This window comes from Nylanderia fulva, unplaced genomic scaffold (assembly GCF_048542155.1).
Source record: "Nylanderia fulva isolate GAGA-0341 unplaced genomic scaffold, ASM4854215v1 Scaffold36, whole genome shotgun sequence".
Taxonomy (NCBI): domain Eukaryota; kingdom Metazoa; phylum Arthropoda; class Insecta; order Hymenoptera; family Formicidae; genus Nylanderia; species Nylanderia fulva.
The window spans coordinates 838,434-860,764 of record NW_028190433.1 but is presented as its reverse complement, the minus strand read 5'-3'; the positions used below and the strand labels follow the sequence as shown (position 1 = coordinate 860,764).

The 22,331-nt window shown below is 35.7% G+C and overlaps 1 protein-coding gene across 1 annotated transcript in view; it reads left to right on the top strand.

The window, feature by feature from the left end:
* The window catches only part of Cad87A (cadherin 87A), a 231,946-nt gene that overhangs the window by 160,926 nt on the left and 48,689 nt on the right, over positions 1-22,331 (top strand). Inside the window, exon 5 of the mRNA XM_085485287.1 lies at positions 16,960-17,177. Within this exon, the coding sequence (XP_085341413.1) occupies positions 16,960-17,177 (218 nt within the window). The remainder of the gene's footprint in view (positions 1-16,959; positions 17,178-22,331) is intronic.

Sequence of the window (22,331 nt, the reverse complement as noted above, 5' to 3'; positions counted from 1 at the left end):
CTCGACATACACGAGACAACTGGACCGTTCGCGAAATCGCGTCGTCGTGTTCTTGAATTATTTACCGGGTAGAGACTATGACGTTAATTTATGATGCCGTTTTATAACGTTACGTGCCAGTTTTTTTCGCATCACAGAGCACATTCTCGCGATGGCGCAAAATAGCCGGAATATAATTGCGAATAGCGAAAAAAAAATTTTTTAAATTACCCCCGATATTACAACATGCATTAATTCAGGAGAAGAATATATAATAGTTGGTACGTGTGTTGGTATGTGTTAATGCGAAAAGCTATCATGTTGCGAAACTTTAATTATGTAAACGATGGCAGAAAATCAATAATTTTAATTATAATTCTCCCATTAATATAGAGAGAGAGAGATAGAGAGTGTGCGGAGTATGTTTTCATTAACGAAAAAATCGATTTCGAATTCATTAAGAGCTTTGTGATTAAAAAGCATATTCAATGGTTTCGAAACGCTCTGGATATTATGGTTATTCTCGAAAAAATTAGTTCGTTGTTATCTTTCAATTACTTTGCTCGCGTAAGTCGGCGGATTAACGTAGTTTTATTCCAATGAGAATATTACCTCAATTTTCTATTCCCTTCGATCGTAAGTCTTCCGCTTGAATCTCGATCTCGTTAGTAAACGTCCGGACCCATCTTGCGAGATACGCCAAAAAAATTCACTCTGAACCTTCATCGATGGTTTGCCCTGACAATATTGAGGTGATTCAACACATTATACGTGATTTCGTATGTGTATGCGAGCGACAAATTGTGTCTACATGTCTTTAATCGAAATATAAGATATACTCTTTTGATAAAATAGAAGCGAGCTTACTTAATTTAAAATGAAATATCGAATATCTTATCTGAAAATTGATTAAGAATTTTCATACATTTATATTGAATTTAAAACGTTAAGTAAATCAAGCATTCGACAAAAATATTAAAAAATATGATTATTAAATTTTCTAATAATATATTTTATAAAATTCTCCTAGTATATAATACCTCAATTATTTAGTATTTTGATATTATTTGAATATTCTGTTGGTTCAATATTATGCAAAGCGGTGTTTTATCTATATTAACTATGTTACGTTATAAACAGTTTCATTAATCGGTTTTTTCATTAATTAATTAAAAAGAGATCGATACCATCATTTATAGACAATTCTTGGAAATTGAACAACTCTATTACAAAAAGTTGTGCTCATTTTATCCGCGAGTTTTCATAATTCGTGTGCTCTTGTGATTTTTACAATTGTTTCTCGTAGATCGTTTCTCCTTTTAATATTAAAAATTGAATGATCACATTCGACGAATAAAAATTACCGGAATCGAAATAAAATATCTCGCTATACGTGCGAGCAAAAGAATGAAGCATAATTATTCATAGCTATCGACAGCTGTGTTATCCTTTAAGACAGCACATCGGAGAATCCCCCACTTCTCCCAAACATTGTGCCATGAATGCATGGAAAAAAGCCTCGGTCTTCGAGAATAATCCTTCGGAAACAATTCTCGGAAGAAAAATCTTCGGAAAAATAAACTCGGCTGAAAAGAACGATGGAGTATTGTTTTCGTTTGGAGGGAGGCGTACGTGTGTTTGCTTCGCGTTCGCGCTAGTTTTCCCTTTATTTCGCCCCAGCCTTGAACGGGTGTGTGCGACCCCCGATTTTCAGTTCTTTGCGGCATCAAAGTTTTTTCGCGAGAATTGATCTGCCGGCGCCGGAACGAGCGTTTTCTCAGGGGGCTAATTTCGCCGCAGTTTGTATTCGCCATTGCGAAGGTCCGGGCAGCCTCGACGCGAACTTAAAAGGTATCTCGCGAAATGGAACGATATCATTAATAACGCACCGTTGCGCGAAGTAGCGGGCAATAAATAATGGGAACGTATCGAATTTTGTTAAACGAAATATTTGATGAATATTCCGAATCGAAAAATGAAAACTGCATCTCGTATATCTATACTAATTTTTCCGTTTTTTTTTTCCGGATGCAAATATATTGTAATTGATACGTGATTGTACAATTTGTAGTTTGACATGTATTTTTTCCATTTTATACATATTTTTGTGAGGACAAATTTAAAATTTTTAGCATCGAATATCTTTGTTATTCGATTCTACTCGCGAAAAATTAATCGAATTCTGTCATGGCGGAGTACTAAAAGTGGGGAGAATATTATCTATGGATGAAAAACGAATGGTTTTGTCATTAAACAAAGTGATAAATATAAGGCCAACTTATCGAGCTGAATATTCGAGATGTTCAGTCAACTACCATTTATTACATGTATAAATTATAAAACTACAGTCATTATATTAAAACTAACGCAAATTACAATCATTCTATAAACGTTTCGACCGCACGCGGTCTTCTTCAGTATAATTATTGAAATATAAATTCTTACAATTCACATAATATCGAAATTTAATTATAGTTATTCAGAATCAAGAGTTTTTGAGTAATTAACGCGTGTTTCAATCCGTCCTGTCCAACAATGTTCGCCTCGATATGATCCCTGATTTTGTTCAGATCTCGGATAGTTTCATCGTTAATATGCGAGAAATTAACCCGTTCCGTAGGCGCTGCGATTTATAAAAAATTACCGATCAACGCATGTCCAAATTATAATATGTATCCCCTACAATTGGTAGTATGCTTACCTATCATCGTTCTTCTTGATAATTTTGCTACTTATTAACAGTTATTAAGGATGACACATAACAAACCAACAATACAGAAAGACAGCCCATTTTAAACTCTACTTGATCGGAGAGCGTGCGTGTTTATATATGATCTAATATCTATGTTTTACTCGTTAATGTCCTATTTGTCCTATTATTATTATTTCTTGTTCGCTAATATATCCAAGGTTTTGTCATTTTTTTTTTTTTACGGGATACGATCGACGAAATTTATGTCGTGTCGAGTCGAAACTCGGCGGAACAAAATATCGATCTCATTTCATTTGTAATTCCCGAACGCGTTCGCGATCTTCACTTACAGTTTTGCATACACGTTGCAATTCTTTTTTTTTTTTTTTTTTTAAGGATTTATTTTCCGGAAGATGTTGCTTCCGAGATTTTTCAGGGATTAATTTCCCCAGGGATTGCGTTGCTCATCCAAGACCGGGGAATGCTCCATTCGTTACTAAAGTTGTTCGAGTGTGACTCGCTCGTGTCGTGACTTGCGCAAAATGCAAGACGTAGCAAGAAGACGTAGAACGTTCCGAAAGTTGTAAACTTTCTCTGAATTGACTTACAGATTGTATCAGTTAAGTTAAAAAGAATGGCGGTAATTTCAATGTCGCGCACACATACCTTAATAGAAAAAAAATGTTCTTGGTACGAATTAAGAGAATTTCATTTATCTCTCAATTCATCAAAGTCGTCTTTCTTGAGGAATAAAACGTGATTTTAAACGCTGCATTTAAAAGAACATTTTCAACAACTACACACAGTAACAATTTTATACTAAAAACACTATAATTGTTTCCCCTTTAATTAGGACCTTTAATTAATGAACGTACGTTGATCATTTGCGATCGATTGTTTACATTTCATTGTGAATTACATCGTGGATTCGTACTCTAATTACCTCTCATTTAACGATAATGTTAAATTTTTTAATTTTCTTTTCAGCGCTAGTGGAGAATTTTTAAATGCTCTTTATGGCGAGAGAAACGAACACTCATTTGTTATACGAATAAAACGTTATCAAGAGAGTAATCATCCTATCAAGTTTAAAAAAAAAAAAAAAAAAAAAAAAAAAAAAAAGCGATCAATCCCGATCGCTAAATTAAACTTGCCGTGGAGACGCGACCTGATGCTAGAGTTTTAATACTATCCTAGAATTACGCGAAAACTTTGGTAATTTTTTAAAAGTAAGAGAACAGGCCGCTTGCTTTTTCTCTCTCTCTCTCTCTTTCTGGTTTCTAGGAGCTCCTCTTTTGCCCGCTAAAACGCAGTCAGATATAAGAAAGTTTCCGGAGGAGATCGCGCTGGCAACTTTTTTTTTTTACATCCGACTAGGTCTTTAAAAAAAGCGTCGGTAAATGCGTCCGCCTCGCAATTGCGAACCCGTTTCGCGGTATCGTTTCAGGAGTATCTCGAGCACGCGCCTCTCGGAAACGCAACGTATTTCGCCCGAAGGAACATTAAGGCGGAAGGAGGGAAAGAGGATGAGCGATTCTAATCATCCTTTTACGGCACGTGGAAATTTTTACGTCCTCCGCAATTTGCTGCCGCTGCGCAAACCCCTGAAAAGTTTCGCCATTTCGCGCTCGCGCGAAAACTTTGTCTACGATTCTCACGATCGTCGTATATAGACGACGATGTCGTCGACGTCGTTGCAGTCGCCGATGATGGAAGGAGCCAATGAAGTTTCATGCGCGCCTGTAACATTGTTCGTCCAGCTGAGAAAATTTTACCCGCAGCAGCCAATAGCCGCGTAGATCGATATCGTGATATCGCCGTTGAAAATATATGCGAGGTCGCGAGATAGATTCGAAGAAGCGAGACAATTGTTCAAACTTTGTAAAGTATTCATTTTTCGTCCTTTTTTTACAGATCCGTTAGTTAACATAGATGGATTTACGAAATATTTTCTTTCTCATCAAATTATTGTAAAGTTTTTTAATGGATGTTATTATATATATATATATATATATATATATATATATATATATTATTATTAAAAATATTACAAAATTCATTTAACAATTTTACGATAATTTGATGAGTATAAAAAATATTATATGTATCTTTATACCTATATTTTTACAAAATATTTTTTTACGATAATTTGATGAGTATAAAAAATATTTTGTAAAAATATAGGTACAAAGAGAGATACATATAATATTTTTTACACTCATCAAATTATCGTAAAATTGTTAAATGAATTTTGTAATATTTTTAAATATAGGTACAAAGATACATACATATATATATATATATATATATAATTTACGATAAAAAAATTAATAATAAAATATATATTAAATAAAAAATGTCATAAATGTGATAAATCGAGAAAGTGTATAAAAAGAATGTAGAGAAAGAAGAGAAATGAGAAAGAAACCGAGTACTCTCTCCAATTAACTTCCCGCGCTCTTAAAATCGAGAAAAAGGCGCGTCGATTAACGTTGAAAAATGATTCCTCGGCACAATATTGCCTTCTCCTCACCTGTTGTCAGCGAATTGCAATCCGCGCACGTAGTCCTCGCCGAAGCGACAAGGACGGGGACTCGGTACGTGACAAGGGTGAAGGTTTTTCGTCGCAGGGTGCCGCGCCGGCGCTCCCGGACTAATTATTTTTGATCCCGGACGGGCTCGGACTCGCGCACACAATGGCCGACGGGGTTTCTTTTGTAACCGAGCGCGATTAATTTCGCGCGGAACGTTACCCTGGGGGCAGCTCGTCTCTCGTTCCCGAACATAACCCGATCCATCCCCCTAGTTTTGCGAGGTCGTCCCCTTTGTAAAATTTCTTCTCGACGACCGAAAAGAGAGCCCGTTCGCCATGCAAATCCGCGCGCCACCCGGGAGCACCATTAAGGTTCTCGAATCTTTTCATGTCCGAGCGACAAGCTTCTTCGAATCGCGTCCTGTTTCTTTTCTGCCCGACGCGGATTTATTTTTCAGCGCCTTCGACCGGACGAGCGACCAAAAATTGGAATTGACAGAATGACTCTTTAATGATTCTAATAAAATTCTAAGACATAGGGAGTGGAGAATAAAATATATGTCCGACGCAAGAGCTGGTTCGGATTTATTTATCAGCTTCGAGCAGACCAAGAATGGAATTGACAAAATGGCTTTTTAATGATTCTAATAAAATTTTGAGAAATAGGGAGAAGGAGAATAAAATATATAATATGTTGGATAATAAAAATGTACGTGGAGAGAGAGAATACGCGCTACGAAAGACTGATATTTTAGGCGAAAATATATCGACAGTGAAAGATGAAACCGAGTTCGAGTTTGTCAATGTTTTGAATCGATATAAATATTATTTATGTTAACTGCATATCGCATCAGTATTCGCGTGCACATTGAATATCGCAGTCGATAACTCTTCCGTTGTCTCGCATATCATGATTTTTCAGTTCAATTTATGTGAACTACTGCTTGTCTACTTCTCGCAACAAACAATCGACATGAATTCGTATTGTCGATAAATTCCTGACGACTGACTATATTTTTCTCTCTCGTGCAATTATTTTATCTGTTCTATAAAAGAGGACAATTATTTTCAATTGCGAAAATTTTTAAGAAATTTATATTTTAATGCATTTTATTGATTTTTTTTATTCATAAAATCTATTTGATTTGCATTAAAAGAAAAAATGTTTATCTCCATTGATTACGAGATAAAAAATAAATACCAAAATTGATAAAAGCCAATGTTTGGCAATCGATTTATTTTAAATGTTTCTTATTCGATTCTCGGATATTATACGATAATTCAGTCATTTACGCAGGCAGGCATTCATTAGTGTTGATTCGTGTCATTCACAGGGATGTTAATTGTTGAATAGCTTCGTTGATTCTTCATCAGCGACAACACCGATCGCAAAATATCAGTCTTAAACGCGATAAAGTAACAGAGGGTGAAATTTATCAGTGATTATTTTGCTTCGACAACTTGTCGCGCGAGTTCTTTAACGAACGAGATTAATGATGCCGTCGTCTGAAGCGACTGCAACAACGAGGTGGAACAACAATGCGATGTAAAATGAGAATTTATTTTAACGTTGCGAATCTGGAATACGGTCTGTAACAGGGAACGGTGGGAAGGTAATCGTGTCAATTATTCTTGTACGGCATTTATCTCGCGCCTTTCAACTTTTACAATGGCAATCCACGTGTATGATTTTGTAACACGCCCGCCATTGATTCCGACTTCCATTCACACCGGAAACGTAATCGGAATACCCGTATATCGCGAGTGCGTATATCTCACTCGAGAGTCCCTTTGTCCAGAGCCGGGTTTCGTCGATTCTCGACGATAAATTGTATATGAAGCCCGTAGAAGAGCGAATAGATTTGATTCCAGGACTGTCAGATAAGCGAAATTCATGGTGGAGGCTTCGGAGTAAAACGGAGAGCGAGCGCGATTGTAGAGTATCGACAATTTATTTTCCTATACTCGCAGTAGAATGTGTACGTAAGTAGTATGAGTCGACCGCAATACCGACGGGAGGATCCTCTTCTCGACGAAGCACGTTCTGACTTAAACATTAAACCCACTGCTATATTTTGCAAAATTCATATATGGTATACTCTCGAAAGTATAATATTGCCGCGAATAATGAATCTTATTTCCGCGAAAATGCGACATTATTTCATATTTTTAATTAGATTAATCAGGGTGTTTAGCAGTCAGGAAAAATCTGAAAAAGCGGGCATTGTCAGGAAATTTTACTATTTATCTGGATTTTTTCACATTATTCTACATTTGTCTCAATCATTGAAATTTTTTATTAAATAAATATAAACTTTTCCTTGACTCCCAGCACGCTAATTTTTTGTATTGTCAAACATTGATTCATCTACAGCGTGTTCATTCGTTTATATTTTCATCATCGTGTTATTTTATTTTAACGTGTTCAATAGAGATAAAACTAAAAAAATTGATAAAATAAAAAAGATAATACAGATTGTATAACTGATTTAAATTTTTGTTTTTTTAACTTCCGAACCTTTTCATTGTTGATATATAAAATATCTCGAGGATTTTATGATTTAACATTTAATTGATTTATCATATAGATATATATATGCAAATTATATATGTTTGGAAAAAATAATATTAAAAAGTCAGGGAAAAAATTAATTTCTGGTCTTGGAAAATCTGAAAAAGCCAGGGAATTTTTTTCATTGAGTCTGCTGGACACCCTGTATTTCCCGCGAGCCTAGATGTAATATCGACGCGACCACTCGCTGCATCTCGAAAGAAGCTTCATTCCACGTATCGCTCATATACGGCTGCAACCGGAATTTCTATCTCGATGCGCGCCGCCATGCAGGGGCTAGAAGGATACCGTATAAAAAACGCCAGCCACCGGCGCATTTATCCTCGAGCTTTTCCGACGATCCACCACGACGACGACGATGGGGTTTGCCCGCGTACTTATTCGACGATATACCGCTCGCAAGCTTTCAGGAGAATTGCATTAACAAGTCTAAAATAATTCCTCGATTCGCGTAGAGTCTTTTCCGGATGCCAGAAAGAATCTCGTTCCCGTCTTTTACTTCTCTCTTTTTTTTTTTTCATCAATTTCAAGCGAAGAATTGGCACGCAATTATAGTATTTGTGTTATTCCAAAAAGAATGTTAATAATGTATCTTATCGCTGTTTAGATACGTGTAATGGTTTATCTATTTTATTTTCTCCTTTTTTATTTTTAATATAAACATTTCCTGAATTAATAATCGTATCTTAAATTAATGTGTATTTTATTAATTTATTTGTATATTAAAGTATAAAAAAATATTTGAATTATCGCTTTCCATTTTGCTTCTTATGTATATAGGTCATATTAGTTTTAGATACGTGTAACGTGTATGGTTTGTCTATTTTCGTTTCACTTTTCATTTTCAATATAAATATTTTCTGAATTAAAAATGTATCTTAAATTAATGAATTGATTTGTGATTAATTTCTTTATATATCAAAGTATAAAAAAAATATTCGAGTTATCGCTTTCCATTTTGCTTCTTGCGTATATACCTATACGTCATCATATTTGCTTAAAAATTTGGCAGTATCTTGCCCATCCCTGTCCATGTATCTACGTCTTCTTCCATTTATCTTTCTCTTTCCTCTCCGCCCTTTTTTATTTGCCCTTCTCTCAAGCAGTTTCGGCGGAGCACTTTGCCCGATAGCGAGACGAGACGGTCGCGCGTCTTCCGAAAATCCGATTTCCGTCACGAGCGAGCTTAAGGCGATCGGTCGATATCGCGGGATTACTCGTGTAACTGCGGAGTGCTACACAGGGAGCACACAGCTTCCGGTTTCCGTGTCGGAATGGTCATTTTTCGAGATAGACGCCGGCGCGCGCTGTTTATCCAATTCCCTCTTTTAATGCATCGGATGTCCTTTGGCTAATGGCGCGGCAGGATCACGTGGCGGTAGCTTCGTCGAATTCCAAATAGCCTCTCCCGTGTTCGACGAATAAGAGTGGTTTGTTCGCGATTCCTTCTTTCCGCGTCACGATCAGAACGATAACGTTAAACATCGAGGAGAGATATCGGAGAGATCGAAAGTCGCATCTCATCAGCGAATCTCGCGAATCGATATTTTACCAAGGGTTATACAAGCGAAGAAAGAGAATCGATAAATGAAGAACTTATTGGAAATATATATAAAATATATCCTCCGTTTTTCAAAAATATAAGAACAACTTTATTTTATTCAAAATTTTAATAATAATGTGTATATATATATATATATATATTCATTTTGCTACTTTATTCTAAAAACAAATACATAGAAAGATAATTAAATTGCAATTTTCATTTAATATCGGAGATGAAAAATTTTTGTTTTCATATTTTTTACTATGTTAGAGTCAGTAGTATTTTGGAGATTGAGAGAATATTTTCCCTCGCTGTTCTAGATTTTTTAGATTTATTATTGGTTCGAATAAAGGATTCATCGAAAGACCTACTTGTTTGTTATCGGTATGTGAAGCCACGAGATATTAATAGCGCGATCGTTTAAACGACTAATTTATTCCGGGCATTAAAATCCGACTTTTCTCGTTCTCGCGGAAATTTGCGAAAACCAGAAAGGTAACGAAACAGAAGGGGGTATCGCGCGCGCTGAATTAATTGTTGGACATCTTAGCGGTACGATAACACCGGAGGAACCTGTTAATTTCCTGCCACGTTGAAAATACGGCTATTTTATGGTAATTAATCTTAAAGCGGAGATGTTACAGGGTTTTTATATCTTAATTATGCATCGTCTCGACGTAATACATTTCAACTCGCGCTGTCGTACTATTGTCAAACTATAAATTAATTGAGGGAGGTCATATCAATAAAATTATATGCATAAAAATCATTTTTGTGCAGCATTTTGCATTAAAAAGTTAAAGAATGAAATATGAATGTGTACATAAAAAACAAATAAGTTTTAGCAATTCATATAAGATTTTTTTCAATCATCGAATTAGATCAAAAAATCGCTTCCAAGACAATTTTAAATATTGAAGAAAAATTCAATTTGTGACAAATTATCGAGAATGACAACATGATGAATTATATATTTGTTAGATAATCTTCACACATACTTTTGAATATATTTTAATCGAGAAAAAGAGAAAGAAAGAAAGAATTAAATATTTAATTTTAATCATATATTATGCGATCTTATAAATTATAGAAATAGAAATCTATGCATTTCTCAGAAGCTAGATTATTGAAGAGTATCTTATAATATAGACGTTGACGTATTTGACTCAGACAAAATGAAGCTAAAAGTTTCTTCTTTTATATCAAGTGGTTTGTTATTCTTTTTTCGGATCGCATGAATCCTTTGAGAGGAACAGACGGATTTCTAATAGTTCCTTTTATCCTGTCTTTTACGACGGATTCTTTTACAGACAAAGTATAACGCCGCATGGATATTTGTTTCTTAGATTTATTTTCACATTTCGATGGAACTAATGCGCGATTTGAATTAGATATGAAACTCGACGTCCCATGACGTTTTATTAACAAATCTCTTATATTATCTATGCATACATTTCCATCTTTAATTTACAAAATGTCACACAATTTCTTCAGTATTCGTATTTGAATGAATATTGCAACCGCTAAAAAAAAGCAATAATTTACTTCTAGCAAATTAGTAATCTCCGAGGAAAATCAAAATTTGCCGTGACGAAAATAATATAACAAAAAGAAAATGTATTACGCAATGATATGATGTATTATGACAGATCACTGCAAGAATATATACGTGCGTCCGTGTGTTTCATTTTAGCAAAGATTAATTTTCGTCTTAATTTTCGCGAGTATCGACCCACGTTAAATTCAGCTTTAAATTTTTTTTTATTTTAACACATTAATCTTCCATATTATGTCTGCATATTTGCTATTAGATTTATATAATGAGCATTAATAATTTATTGCGATAGAAATGAGAATACTTGCAAGATTCTGACACAATTTAGCAAGACTGAATCGATATTTTTAATCAAGAATTTTAATAAAGCGCTATATTAGTGCAATTAAATTTTTATTTTTAATTAAAACATTTCTGAATTTCGATATTAAACTGTAATTGTCATAAAAGCTTGCACACTTATAAAGTAATATTCATAAAGCAGATTTAGAACGAGCGTCTCGAGAAATCTTTGATCCCGCGGCGTGAAACGGACGCACGTATCTCAAGATACGCAAGATACATTGCCAACTTTACGGCTAATGGCACGACGAGGAACAGGACGGTCGACAATAACGCGGTTTATGTGAAGAGCCGATCATAAATGCGCCTTAAGGAACGCGCAATAAAAAGGGGCTCGCAGTGCGAAAATTGTTCCTTATCGCGCGCGCGAAGGGTTGTTCTAAGAACGATTCGGAAATGGAAAAGATTAGTGAGGGGACCTTAAAAGAGAGAAAGACGAGATCACAGCTTCGGCCACAATTGCAGGATTCACTTTCAGAAATCATGCTTTAACCTTCGCTTCTCGATTTCCGTCAATCCCTCAGAATAATAACCGGCTTTTTTCGCGAATCTCAAAAAGCAGCGCCGATTTTTCACGAGTTTTCGCACAATGAAGGCGACAATTGCGGCAAAATTGCAGGCGACTCGACGAGTAAATCGGTTTCAGCGAGTCGCAGTGATTTGTGAAACGCGTAATTGTGTAAGTGTAAGAGTGGGATCGTGAAAAAACGTTTTGCAGAGGCGGTCTCTCTTTCTCGCGCGTTCGTTTTGAAAATTTATTTACTCCGCGCGTAGTTTGGTTCCGCCTCGATCCCGTTCCGTTCTCGACGTTCCAATTAACGTAACGTGCTTTTTTTTTTTTTTTTTTTTTTTTTTTGTATAAAAGAGCGCGAGATGGTCCCTTGATTTTCTCGCGCTAGATAAGGACGTGAAAAATGTAGCGGCGATCCGGAAAAATATCGGTCGAAAAGTTCGACCGATTAATTCGGGGATGGAGATGTGCGGAGCTGTGCGAAGCCAGTAGTTAGCGGCTGAAATTTATGATAATTCGGTTATTTGCGTCATTCGCGACGCTCTCGATATACCGTCTCGGAAAGAAAAGTTCGCTCCGCCGCGCGTCTCTCTCATTTTCTCGAAGCCCTTATTTGAATTTAAAATGCGTTTAAAGGAGACTCGCGCGCTCGGGAAAAGTTACGACCGCGTCTCTCGTTTGATGGAACCGCCGGGAAAATTTGTGCGTACAACCGTCGCGGGTTTCCAACAGTTTTTACTTCTTCGATGCAGCGGACTTTTTTTAATAAATTCTGCTTTACCTTTTCTATACTGACGAACTTGTCGGAATCGTATCCGAACCTTTTTCCCGGATGTTTTCTGATTTTAGCATCGCGAGAAATCAAAGTAATCTCTTTATATAAGAGAGCACTTCTCTCTACACAATTTTTATGCAGTTATATTTGACCAAAAAGTATATATTTATAAAATTAATATCTAACATATTAATTAATATATTTATATAATCTAGTTTTATTATTTTCAATTGTTTTTCAAAATATTTTCTCGTTTTTATGAAGAATATTATATGAATAAAGAATATTATTTTTGACACATGTAGAGTGAAACTCGCTACTAGAATTATTTCTGCCAATTTTATCGCGCAAAAGCGCGTCGTTTGATATATTAAATAATTATTCTGTTATTATACTTTTGATAAATGGAAATAATATTATTTGTGTAAATGTTTACCTATCGCGCGACAGGTCGCTATTAAAAAAATATCATTTAATTCTATAATAATTATCAGATAATTGATTCTTGATTATTATCGATTATTCATTGACTCGTAATATATCATTTGATTTATAAATGCAGCAGCTCTCTTGCTGAATGCCAATATGATATAATGATGGAGCAACGGCGTTTTATCACAACGAGCACTTTGCTGCTCGATTGTACTATTTATGAACGATGCGTGCAGCTCGTATAAAAAAATCTGAGCTCGTTACACTGTGAAAAAAAATATGTAAAATTACACTTATGATTTATGTTACATATAATTTTTATATAATTTGTAACAGCTCTTTAAAAATTAATATACATATAAAAGGCAATAAGAGCTAATTAAGTTCTGTTATTAATATTTATTTGTGGAAAAAAATTTTTTAACATAAAATATTAGACAAAAAAGTTCGAACGTTTCGGTTGCTTTTTTCATATAATTTTTACTTAATATATTACATATTTTTTTTACAACGGCATCGTAATGACAAAAATTCTAAGCTAACTGAATCGTGAATCTGCGACGACAACGATCGAGAAAGGAACGGGATCGCGAATGTCGTTATCCTCTTAACGATTATCCTCGAAGAGGCTTCTCGTCGCGAAAGAGAAAGAGAGAAAAAAGAAGAGCGCGCGAAAGCCGCAGCTGCAGTTCCGCAGTAGCCTCGAATAGGTTCCGTAAAAAAGTATATAGCGTTGCGGACGACCTTAAAGTCCGCGATGTATCTATTACGTCCGCCACAATTTCCGGCTAGAAGCTGCGGAAGTTCGGAAAGAAGTTTTCGCGGCTACTGGGGCCACTTCCTATATACGCCCCCGAACTTGGTAATAGTTTTACGACTTTTCGGGCTTACGAGGTCGAGCCCTGCGCGCTCGCGTCGAATTAGCGGCCGGGGACCTTTCGAGCTCTTTTGAGTCCCGAAGTGCCGTGACCCGCCGCGAACAAAGCTTATCCGACGTTTCCCCGGGAATGAGGTGATTGTACAGGGTGTCCCGCAACCGATTTTATCCCTTCCCTCTGCCAACACCTTTGGCCACCGAAATTCTCTTCTATTTGCAACTTTCATGCTGCGAGAGCTTAACGAAAAGAATAATACCTGATGGAGAAAATGCTTTATTCTAGACTTTTTTAAATTTAGATTATTTGTATTATAGGTCGCTTAAAAATACAACGAAATATTGCGAGATAAAATCCTTGGTTCTTTTAGACAATTTTTTACTAATGTATAAGAAGGTATTCTATATTTAAATTTCGATTAAATTGCTCAAGTAAATCGCTGTTGCACATTTTAACAACTATACTTTCTTGGAATAATAAATAACGTTTTCTCTTTTACAGAAATAGAAAAGTTATTAAGTTTCAAGCTTCCGAGAATCCATTTTTCGTAACATTTATCTTTCGTGACCAAATGTTTTTTCCCCTTGCAGCTTTCTCTCAGCACGATATAACGATATAATGTGACATAAAAACCGGAAAAGCTTCTGACGATGCGATATATTTTTCTTGTTCAACGCACTGAATTGGGGATACTTCGTATTGATTGCGACGCGTCGCAAAAGGAGCATGAAAACCCTAAGCTCCGGATTTCACAGCGAAATTGATTATCGGCAAGCGATATTGGCGCACAAAAAAATCGATTTCCGGGCAACGGATACATCAATCATAATCTGCTTAGCTCGTGTAACCGTAATAATCTCTAAAAACTCACCTTTAAAAAAAGGTAAAAAAAGGCGACCAGTTAAGGGCACGCCATTAACAAAAATTATCCATTGCAAACCCATGTACAATAGAATTGTATGAAAAATTATCGATTATAAACCCATGTACAATCGTAACAAAAGTAATGAAATAAAAAAAAAATTGCGCCAAGTGAAAGTAGAAACTTGTACCAGTGGAAAATTAAAGTTGCAGACATATATAGAGTCGTATAATGAATCAATAAAAATTTAAATTTGCAAATGTAGAATTGTACCATAAAAAAACTTATCTTTTAAAAAAAAAGATAAACAAGATGCCAAGTCCATGCGCCATGTGAAAAAGTGTTAAACAAAAAAGTATTTTTAAGTAAAAAAATCTATTAATTGACAAAAATTTATGTTCTAAAATTAATATCTCTACAAAAAGTAATGTCCAATTATTGCGCGAATAAATAAACATTTTTATAAAAAATTAAAATTTAAAAACTTATGCTTTAAAATTAATATAAAATAAAAAAAAATAAAAAAATTTTAGTTAAAAAAACTTAGCGCGCTGCTAAATAATATTCTAATGATATTAAAATAAAATTGTTACTTTTAAACTCATTGCAGCGCGCCCAGTTTTTTTAACTAAAATTTTTTTATTTCTTTTTATTTTATATTAATTTTAAATTTGCCAAATCGCGGATGACAATGCGTTATCCTAACGAAACTAAATAATTTTTCGTTAGAATTAAATACCGGTGCACAAGGCACCAAATTTTAACTTGGACACGGCCAAGATTTTAAATATGAAATAATCTCATATTTTGAGATTTAATTTCAATACCCCTTTTAACCCCCCTACGGAAAATAAATAAATGAATGCAAGAGAAAAATATAGATCCGAAAATCGCTGAATCGGGAATCGAACCCGAGACCTTTCGCTTGCCGGGCGACTGCTCTTCCAGCTGAGCTATTCAGATCCTTTCGATTCTATACTTTTCTCTGTTATATATATTAATGTTGGTAAACAAACGCATTTTTTAAGCCAGCGTGTATCAAATATAAGAGTTTTAACAAGGCTCTGTAATATAAATATAAATTTAACGTATAAGACGGGCAACAAGAGCCAAATCGCGGATGACAATGCGTTATCATAACGAAACTAAATAATTTTTCGTTAGAATTAAATACCGGTGCACAAGGCACCAAATTTTAACTTGGACACGGCCAAGATTTTAAATATGAAATAATCTCATATTTTGAGATTTAATTTCAATACCCCTTTTAACCCCCCTACGGAAAATAAATAAATGAATGCAAGAGAAAAATATAGATCCGAAAATCGCTGAATCGGGAATCGAACCCGAGACCTTTCGCTTGCCGGGCGACTGCTCTTCCAGCTGAGCTATTCAGATCCTTTCGATTCTATACTTTTCTCTGTTATATATATTAATGTTGGTAAACAAACGCATTTTTTAAGCCAGCGTGTATCAAATATAAGAGTTTTAACAAGGCTCTGTAATATAAATATAAATTTAACGTATAAGACGGGCAACAAGAGCCAAATCGCGGATGACAATGCGTTATCCTAACGAAACTAAATAATTTTTCGTTAGAATTAAATACCGGTGCACAAGGCACCAAATTTTAACTTGGACACGGCCAAGATTTTAAATATGAAATAATCTCATATTTTGAGATTTAATTTCAATACCCCTTTTAACCCCCCTACGGAAAATAAATAAATGAATGCAAGAGAAAAATATAGATCCGAAAATCGCTGAATCGGGAATCGAACCCGAGACCTTTCGCTTGCCGGGCGACTGCTCTTCCAGCTGAGCTATTCAGATCCTTTCGATTCTATACTTTTCTCTGTTATATATATTAATGTTGGTAAACAAACGCATTTTTTAAGCCAGCGTGTATCAAATATAAGAGTTTTAACAAGGCTCTGTAATATAAATATAAATTTAACGTATAAGACGGGCAACAAGAGCCAAATCGCGGATGACAATGCGTTATCCTAACGAAACTAAATAATTCTTCGTTAGAATTAAATACCGGTGCACAAGGCATCAAATTTTTACTTGGACACGGCCAAGATTTTAAATATGAAATAATCTCATATTTTGAGATTTAATTTCAATACCCCTTTAACCCCCCTACGAAAAATAAATAAATGAATGCAAGAGAAAAATATAGATCCGAAAATCGCTGAATCGGGAATCGACCAAGCTATATATATATATATATAGCCAACAACAAACTCTCGAAAACAAACGTTTCTTTCTTATTGTTCTAGCGGGTAACAACGTGAACGAGCCACCTATCCTGGAGGCCGGTGGATACCCCACGGGTTTGCCGCTCTCGGAATCGACCAAGGTCGGGACGGAGGTGTTCGTCCTCAAGGGCCACGATCCCGAAGGATCGCCGGTGAAATACGGCATACAACTCACGGATCATTTCGTTGTCAACCCGCGCACCGGTGTCATCACTCTGGCGAAGCCTCTCAATCGCGAGGTAAGAAAAAAAAAATAGTCTATTGGTTTAGGACGCGAGGCAGCCTTATCGGAGCTAGAGCGCAAATTGCATGCAGCCCTTATTTGAGCGACCAGGGTCGATCCTATCTCGCTCGCGACGCTCTGAGCTCGTATCGCAATATTTTACGTGCAGCTTCACCTATATCGTTTATCTCCGCTAGTTTGTTTTTGATTTCTCATTCTCCTTTAAATCTTAATATAGACTAATATAATAATAGGTAGGAAAATAGAGAGAGAGAGAGAGAGAGAGAGAAAGAAGAAAAATTAATTACATTTATATTAGATTTTTTTCTTATTAATCGATATTGATGAAGACGGTTCACTTTGCTAGGATTAAATCTTTGAAGATTATTGAAAACAAGGAAGTCAAAATTTACAAAGATTATCAAAAGTGATTTAAAATTGTTATGTATTTAGGATACATAATGTAATTGCCTTTCTGAAACAAACCGAATCTTCAGAACGACAAGATAAATTTAATCGAGTTTAGGTTTAAATGAACGCAATCTAAGTTAAGAACCGTATGATTCTTTGAATCGTTTTTTCTAAATTTAAGACTGGGATTGCAAGCTGATTAAGGTAAAAGAAAATCGATAATTAAATTTAATTAACCAGGATTGTCGCCAGAAACTGATTAAAAATTTATCTATTGGAACAGTTGATTACTTTGCTCTGCTCTTGTTAAATTCAGTCTGTTTAGCAGAGTTTCCTGTAGTACATGCTATATTTACATTACTTACAGTACTTACATCGCTGTAAAGTAAACAGCGTCATGAATACTGCTTATGAGGTTCATGCAACTACTTAAGCTCTAAGAGGGCACGCTTGAGTTTGGAGACAGTGCCTTTATCTTCAGCATGTCTTCAAGCCCGAAATTCAGAGAGCAAGTAATTAGTTGTCATCAAACATATAGTGTCAGGGATATTAAATACTTGACACTTTAATTGCGTTGTGCAAAATTGTATGAATCGAGTAAAAATAAAAATAAAAACTCGCGATATTTCAATATCAACGCGTAATTCATTCGAAATAGCATAAAATAATTGAGCTTTTTTTAGTCCTTCTTTCATAAATTTATATCCTATATTTATTATATATTATTTATACAAAAAAAAGAAATTATGTTATCACTAATCTCTGAACGAATTAATTATTCATGTATCATCTATTTTGCAAAATTAAAGCTGAGATGCAAATCTCATTTTTTCCACTTTCGTCTGATATCTCTAAATATTGTATATCGAATTAATTCGTAATCTATATCGCATTTCATTTATTGCCATTTTGCGAACTTGTCTAACATTACTACGTACATTTATTTTGCAAAATCATCAAGTGATCGAATAATGTATAGTATTTATGATATATTCATGTTCGACACATTTTGCAAACGGTGCATCACTAATTTACAGAATTTAGGTTTAATCTCATCTGATCATAATTGTCCGAATCATAAATATTAGCGCGGAGGGATCGAATGTGTTGTAAGCTTCGATACGACTAATTATTTAAATATAAATTGTCGTTTGTACAATTTCACGGTGATCGTACAATTTCTCGGCGTATTCGTGCGCGCATTTTTTTACGCATCCTTGCTCTCTTAAAATAAACGTATAATTATTTTTTCACGCATCGCGATTGTTTGACAAAGTGAGAATTCGAGTGCGATACCGGTCGACGTTTAATAATAATCGTCATAAGTAATTTTCACAGAGAATACAATTTTTTCCGCGTCCGCGGTTTTGTTTTCATACACGCGGGACACACTTCGACAATAATCGGACACAAAAAATCTTGAAAAAATATTCGAGAAAGGATAATTTGAAGAAGAAAATCTGGCCGCGCAAAATTACGCGCCGAAGGATCACGAATGCTCACAGATAATATTTGGCCCGCGTCGGAGCACCTGCGTCTCGCGGATTCATCTCTTCATTGCAACGGGGTCGATACAATCGGCAGCAATTCGGAAACGGGCTTGTCAGCTCCCGGAGCCCGAAACAAATGTTGGAAATTTTGCGTCACCGTGTGTACATACAGCGTACTCGTTGCCCGCGATGGATTCCCAATGGCGTTCGTTCGATCGCCGTAGCAATCGGCGGCATTTATACGCCCAGTGGCCGATGTCGCTCAATGCGATTAATGCGATTACGTTGTCCCGGGGACACATAATGCGACTGCCGCGCGCGCGTTGGATTTTCGTGCGTTGACCCGCCCAACGCGATCCCCCTTGATTTAATCTAGCTAAATAGGTTTGGGACGGCTCGCACGCGCTCGCGCTAATTCCCGAATGCGCGTATAATATGAGCGTGCATTAGGCGAGATTCGCGCCACGTCTCTCTTTCATGGTCGAAATTAATAAACGGCCACACTAGAATCTCTAATCCGTTTTACCCGTAGGATTCTGTACGTGCAAACGTTTGATGAAACCTGTTTCGATGTAATTATCAGTGGGAATAATTAGTGCGGGAATAATTTCGTTATCTTTGTAATTTCACCTGCGAAAAATATATAGCACTGCTGCACCTGCTCGTTTCGCGCGAATAAATCTTATATTAAAGAAATAATAGGTACATGTAATCTATTTTATGAAGAAACAATGAAAGATAAATTTTCGTAACTCTAGGAAATATTAAATTATCGGTCAACTAACGCAATTGACTGCAATTTTTTTTTTTTATAAACTTCTAACTTTTATTAACGAAGAAAATTGAGAAAAGTATGCTTTAACTTTTAACTAACCGAAAGAATGAATTCTTATTTTCTTTCCCCGGAGAATCGAGACGTCATATCTTTTTGTAGACTGAAAAAAATTTTGTTAACTCGAGTAAATCTTTCGATTAAATATTATTTTGTCGATTGAACATATCAAATTTATTTAAATTAAATGTAACATATTAAATCTAACAAAACGTATATTTCATTTAAATACTAACGTATGTTCAATTAACAAGATAGTAATTTAGTTGAAAGGTTCAGTCAAATTAACAAATTTTTTTCAGAGTGCATATAAATAATAATATTTTTTTAAAATAATAAAACAATACGATTCTTCGTGATGGCAAAATCTGTTCTGTCTATTTACTATAGGCACTATATCTATTGCCATCACTAGAGATTCGGCAAACCGACGGCTTGGAACCGCCGACGTCTTTTTCATCTCCCAGGGGCGTGCCACGCCGCTTCTGGAAGTCGTGAAAAATCAACGCCGATAAAGTTAGTCCGACAAAAGTTTCACGAAGTCCCCAAACCTCAGGCGAGCGATATACTAACCGACAGCCGATCGTAGATACACATTTGGAAGTTGGGAATACTGTGAACGTTTCATCCACAATTTCATGAATTACTCCGAAAATCCGACTCTTGAAGATTAGGATGGACTTTGATGTATTTTTAAATAGATATGCACCTTTGAATTATAATTATAATATGCATCTTTGAGGCGAATTCTGTAGGTTGAAAGAGAAAATATCAGACGTTGTTTTAAAAATGTGTATACGGTAAATGATAAAAAATTTGTAATGCTACATCATATTATACATTAATTATTTTATTAATGATGTTATATTTTTTATGCCGATTATTTTTGAGAAAAAATATATGTATATATTTTTTATGCTCGTTCTCATTTTCGCGTATAATGCAAGTAATTTACATTTTTACATTTTATATGTAACAAAGGAAATTTTATGTGCGCTACATGAATTCGCCTCTCAAAGGCGAAGGAGCGAGGAGGAAAACTTGCATATTGCAGAAACGTCGTGCAACTCGAGAGATGCTACGCGATGTGTGCGCTAGGCGAAGGAGAAATTAACCAAAGCACGTGCAAGACCCGCTTGACTTTACAACGTGAAAGGATTTCTGGGTTCATTTGAGAATGTGTCTAATTAACACCGCGAAAGAGAAAAGAAAATGGAAAAGGAATCGAGAACCTGCTCCGCAACTTCTCTAATGAAAATTTCGCGTTTCCAGAACCGGTTCATCGATGTTCTCGCGATAAATGTTTTTTGACAATAACACATTTGATAAAAATTTTACCTGTTGCCACAGAAATATGCGTGCTCTGGTGAGTACAAATTAACGTAAATTGTTTCGAACAAAGAGAGTCGCGCTTAGAAAATATCGATAAAATTTCAAAAAGTATCAACAAAGAAACTGCAACGAATAACAAATGTGTATATTGGAGGCTAGCCATGCCATGTAATAACTATTTACTCGGGAACAATTAAAAATAATTGCTTTCGGTGGGAAAAAAATATCGAGATGGCGAGCATGGACAAATCGATTACCCGGAATTCGCTCGTTTGGTACCAACATTGATATCCTCCTTTTTTTATATTTTATTTTTAGTATCGTATTTTTGTGCTTTTTCTCTCTCTCTCTTTTTATTTTTTAGTAGTGTATTGGGGACGCGAGTCTTTTGATTGCGGCATCGAAATAACGGGCGCAAAAATCTCGACGTTCGCCGGGATTAATTGAAACTGTTCACCGGCTACAAAGGCCGCGGAAAAATCGCAGTTATTTTGATTTCCCTTTAGTTTCTGATGGACAGCAACGCGTAGGAAAACAAACGGTCCGCTAACGTTGTTTCGTGGGAACAATCGAACTGGAAAATAGTGACGATGCCAGCGTTACTGCTTTAAGGGGAGACAGGGCGTTTCCGTCAGACCGCATGATCGGGGCCGATCATGCGAATTTGCGCGATTCTCGCTTCGCGAGGAGCAGGTGAAGGTTTGTGTAAAGTATCGCAAACGCGGACTAAAAACGATTGTTACGCGCCGCCGCCTAGCTCTGAGGGTTTTCGCGGCCTCTGGTTTTAATTGCAAAAATATCATCGCCGCGAAATGAAAACGGCGAGATGACGGAACGCGAAATGCGGTTTATTTTTATTTTATTTTATTTTATTTATTTTTTTTTTTGTGGTACGCGATATAACACCAGGTTTTTACACCTATTATAATAATTTATAATGTGTATAAAATTGCATAAAACGTAATCTATTATTATTTCTTGCCGTAAACCGCGATAATACCGTATTATCTTAGCGACTATCCATATACTTTAATGCGGGGTCGCACCATTTACGTGACGGACTTTCCCTTCTCAGGAGCTCGTAAGCTCATTAGCTGCGGGTTAC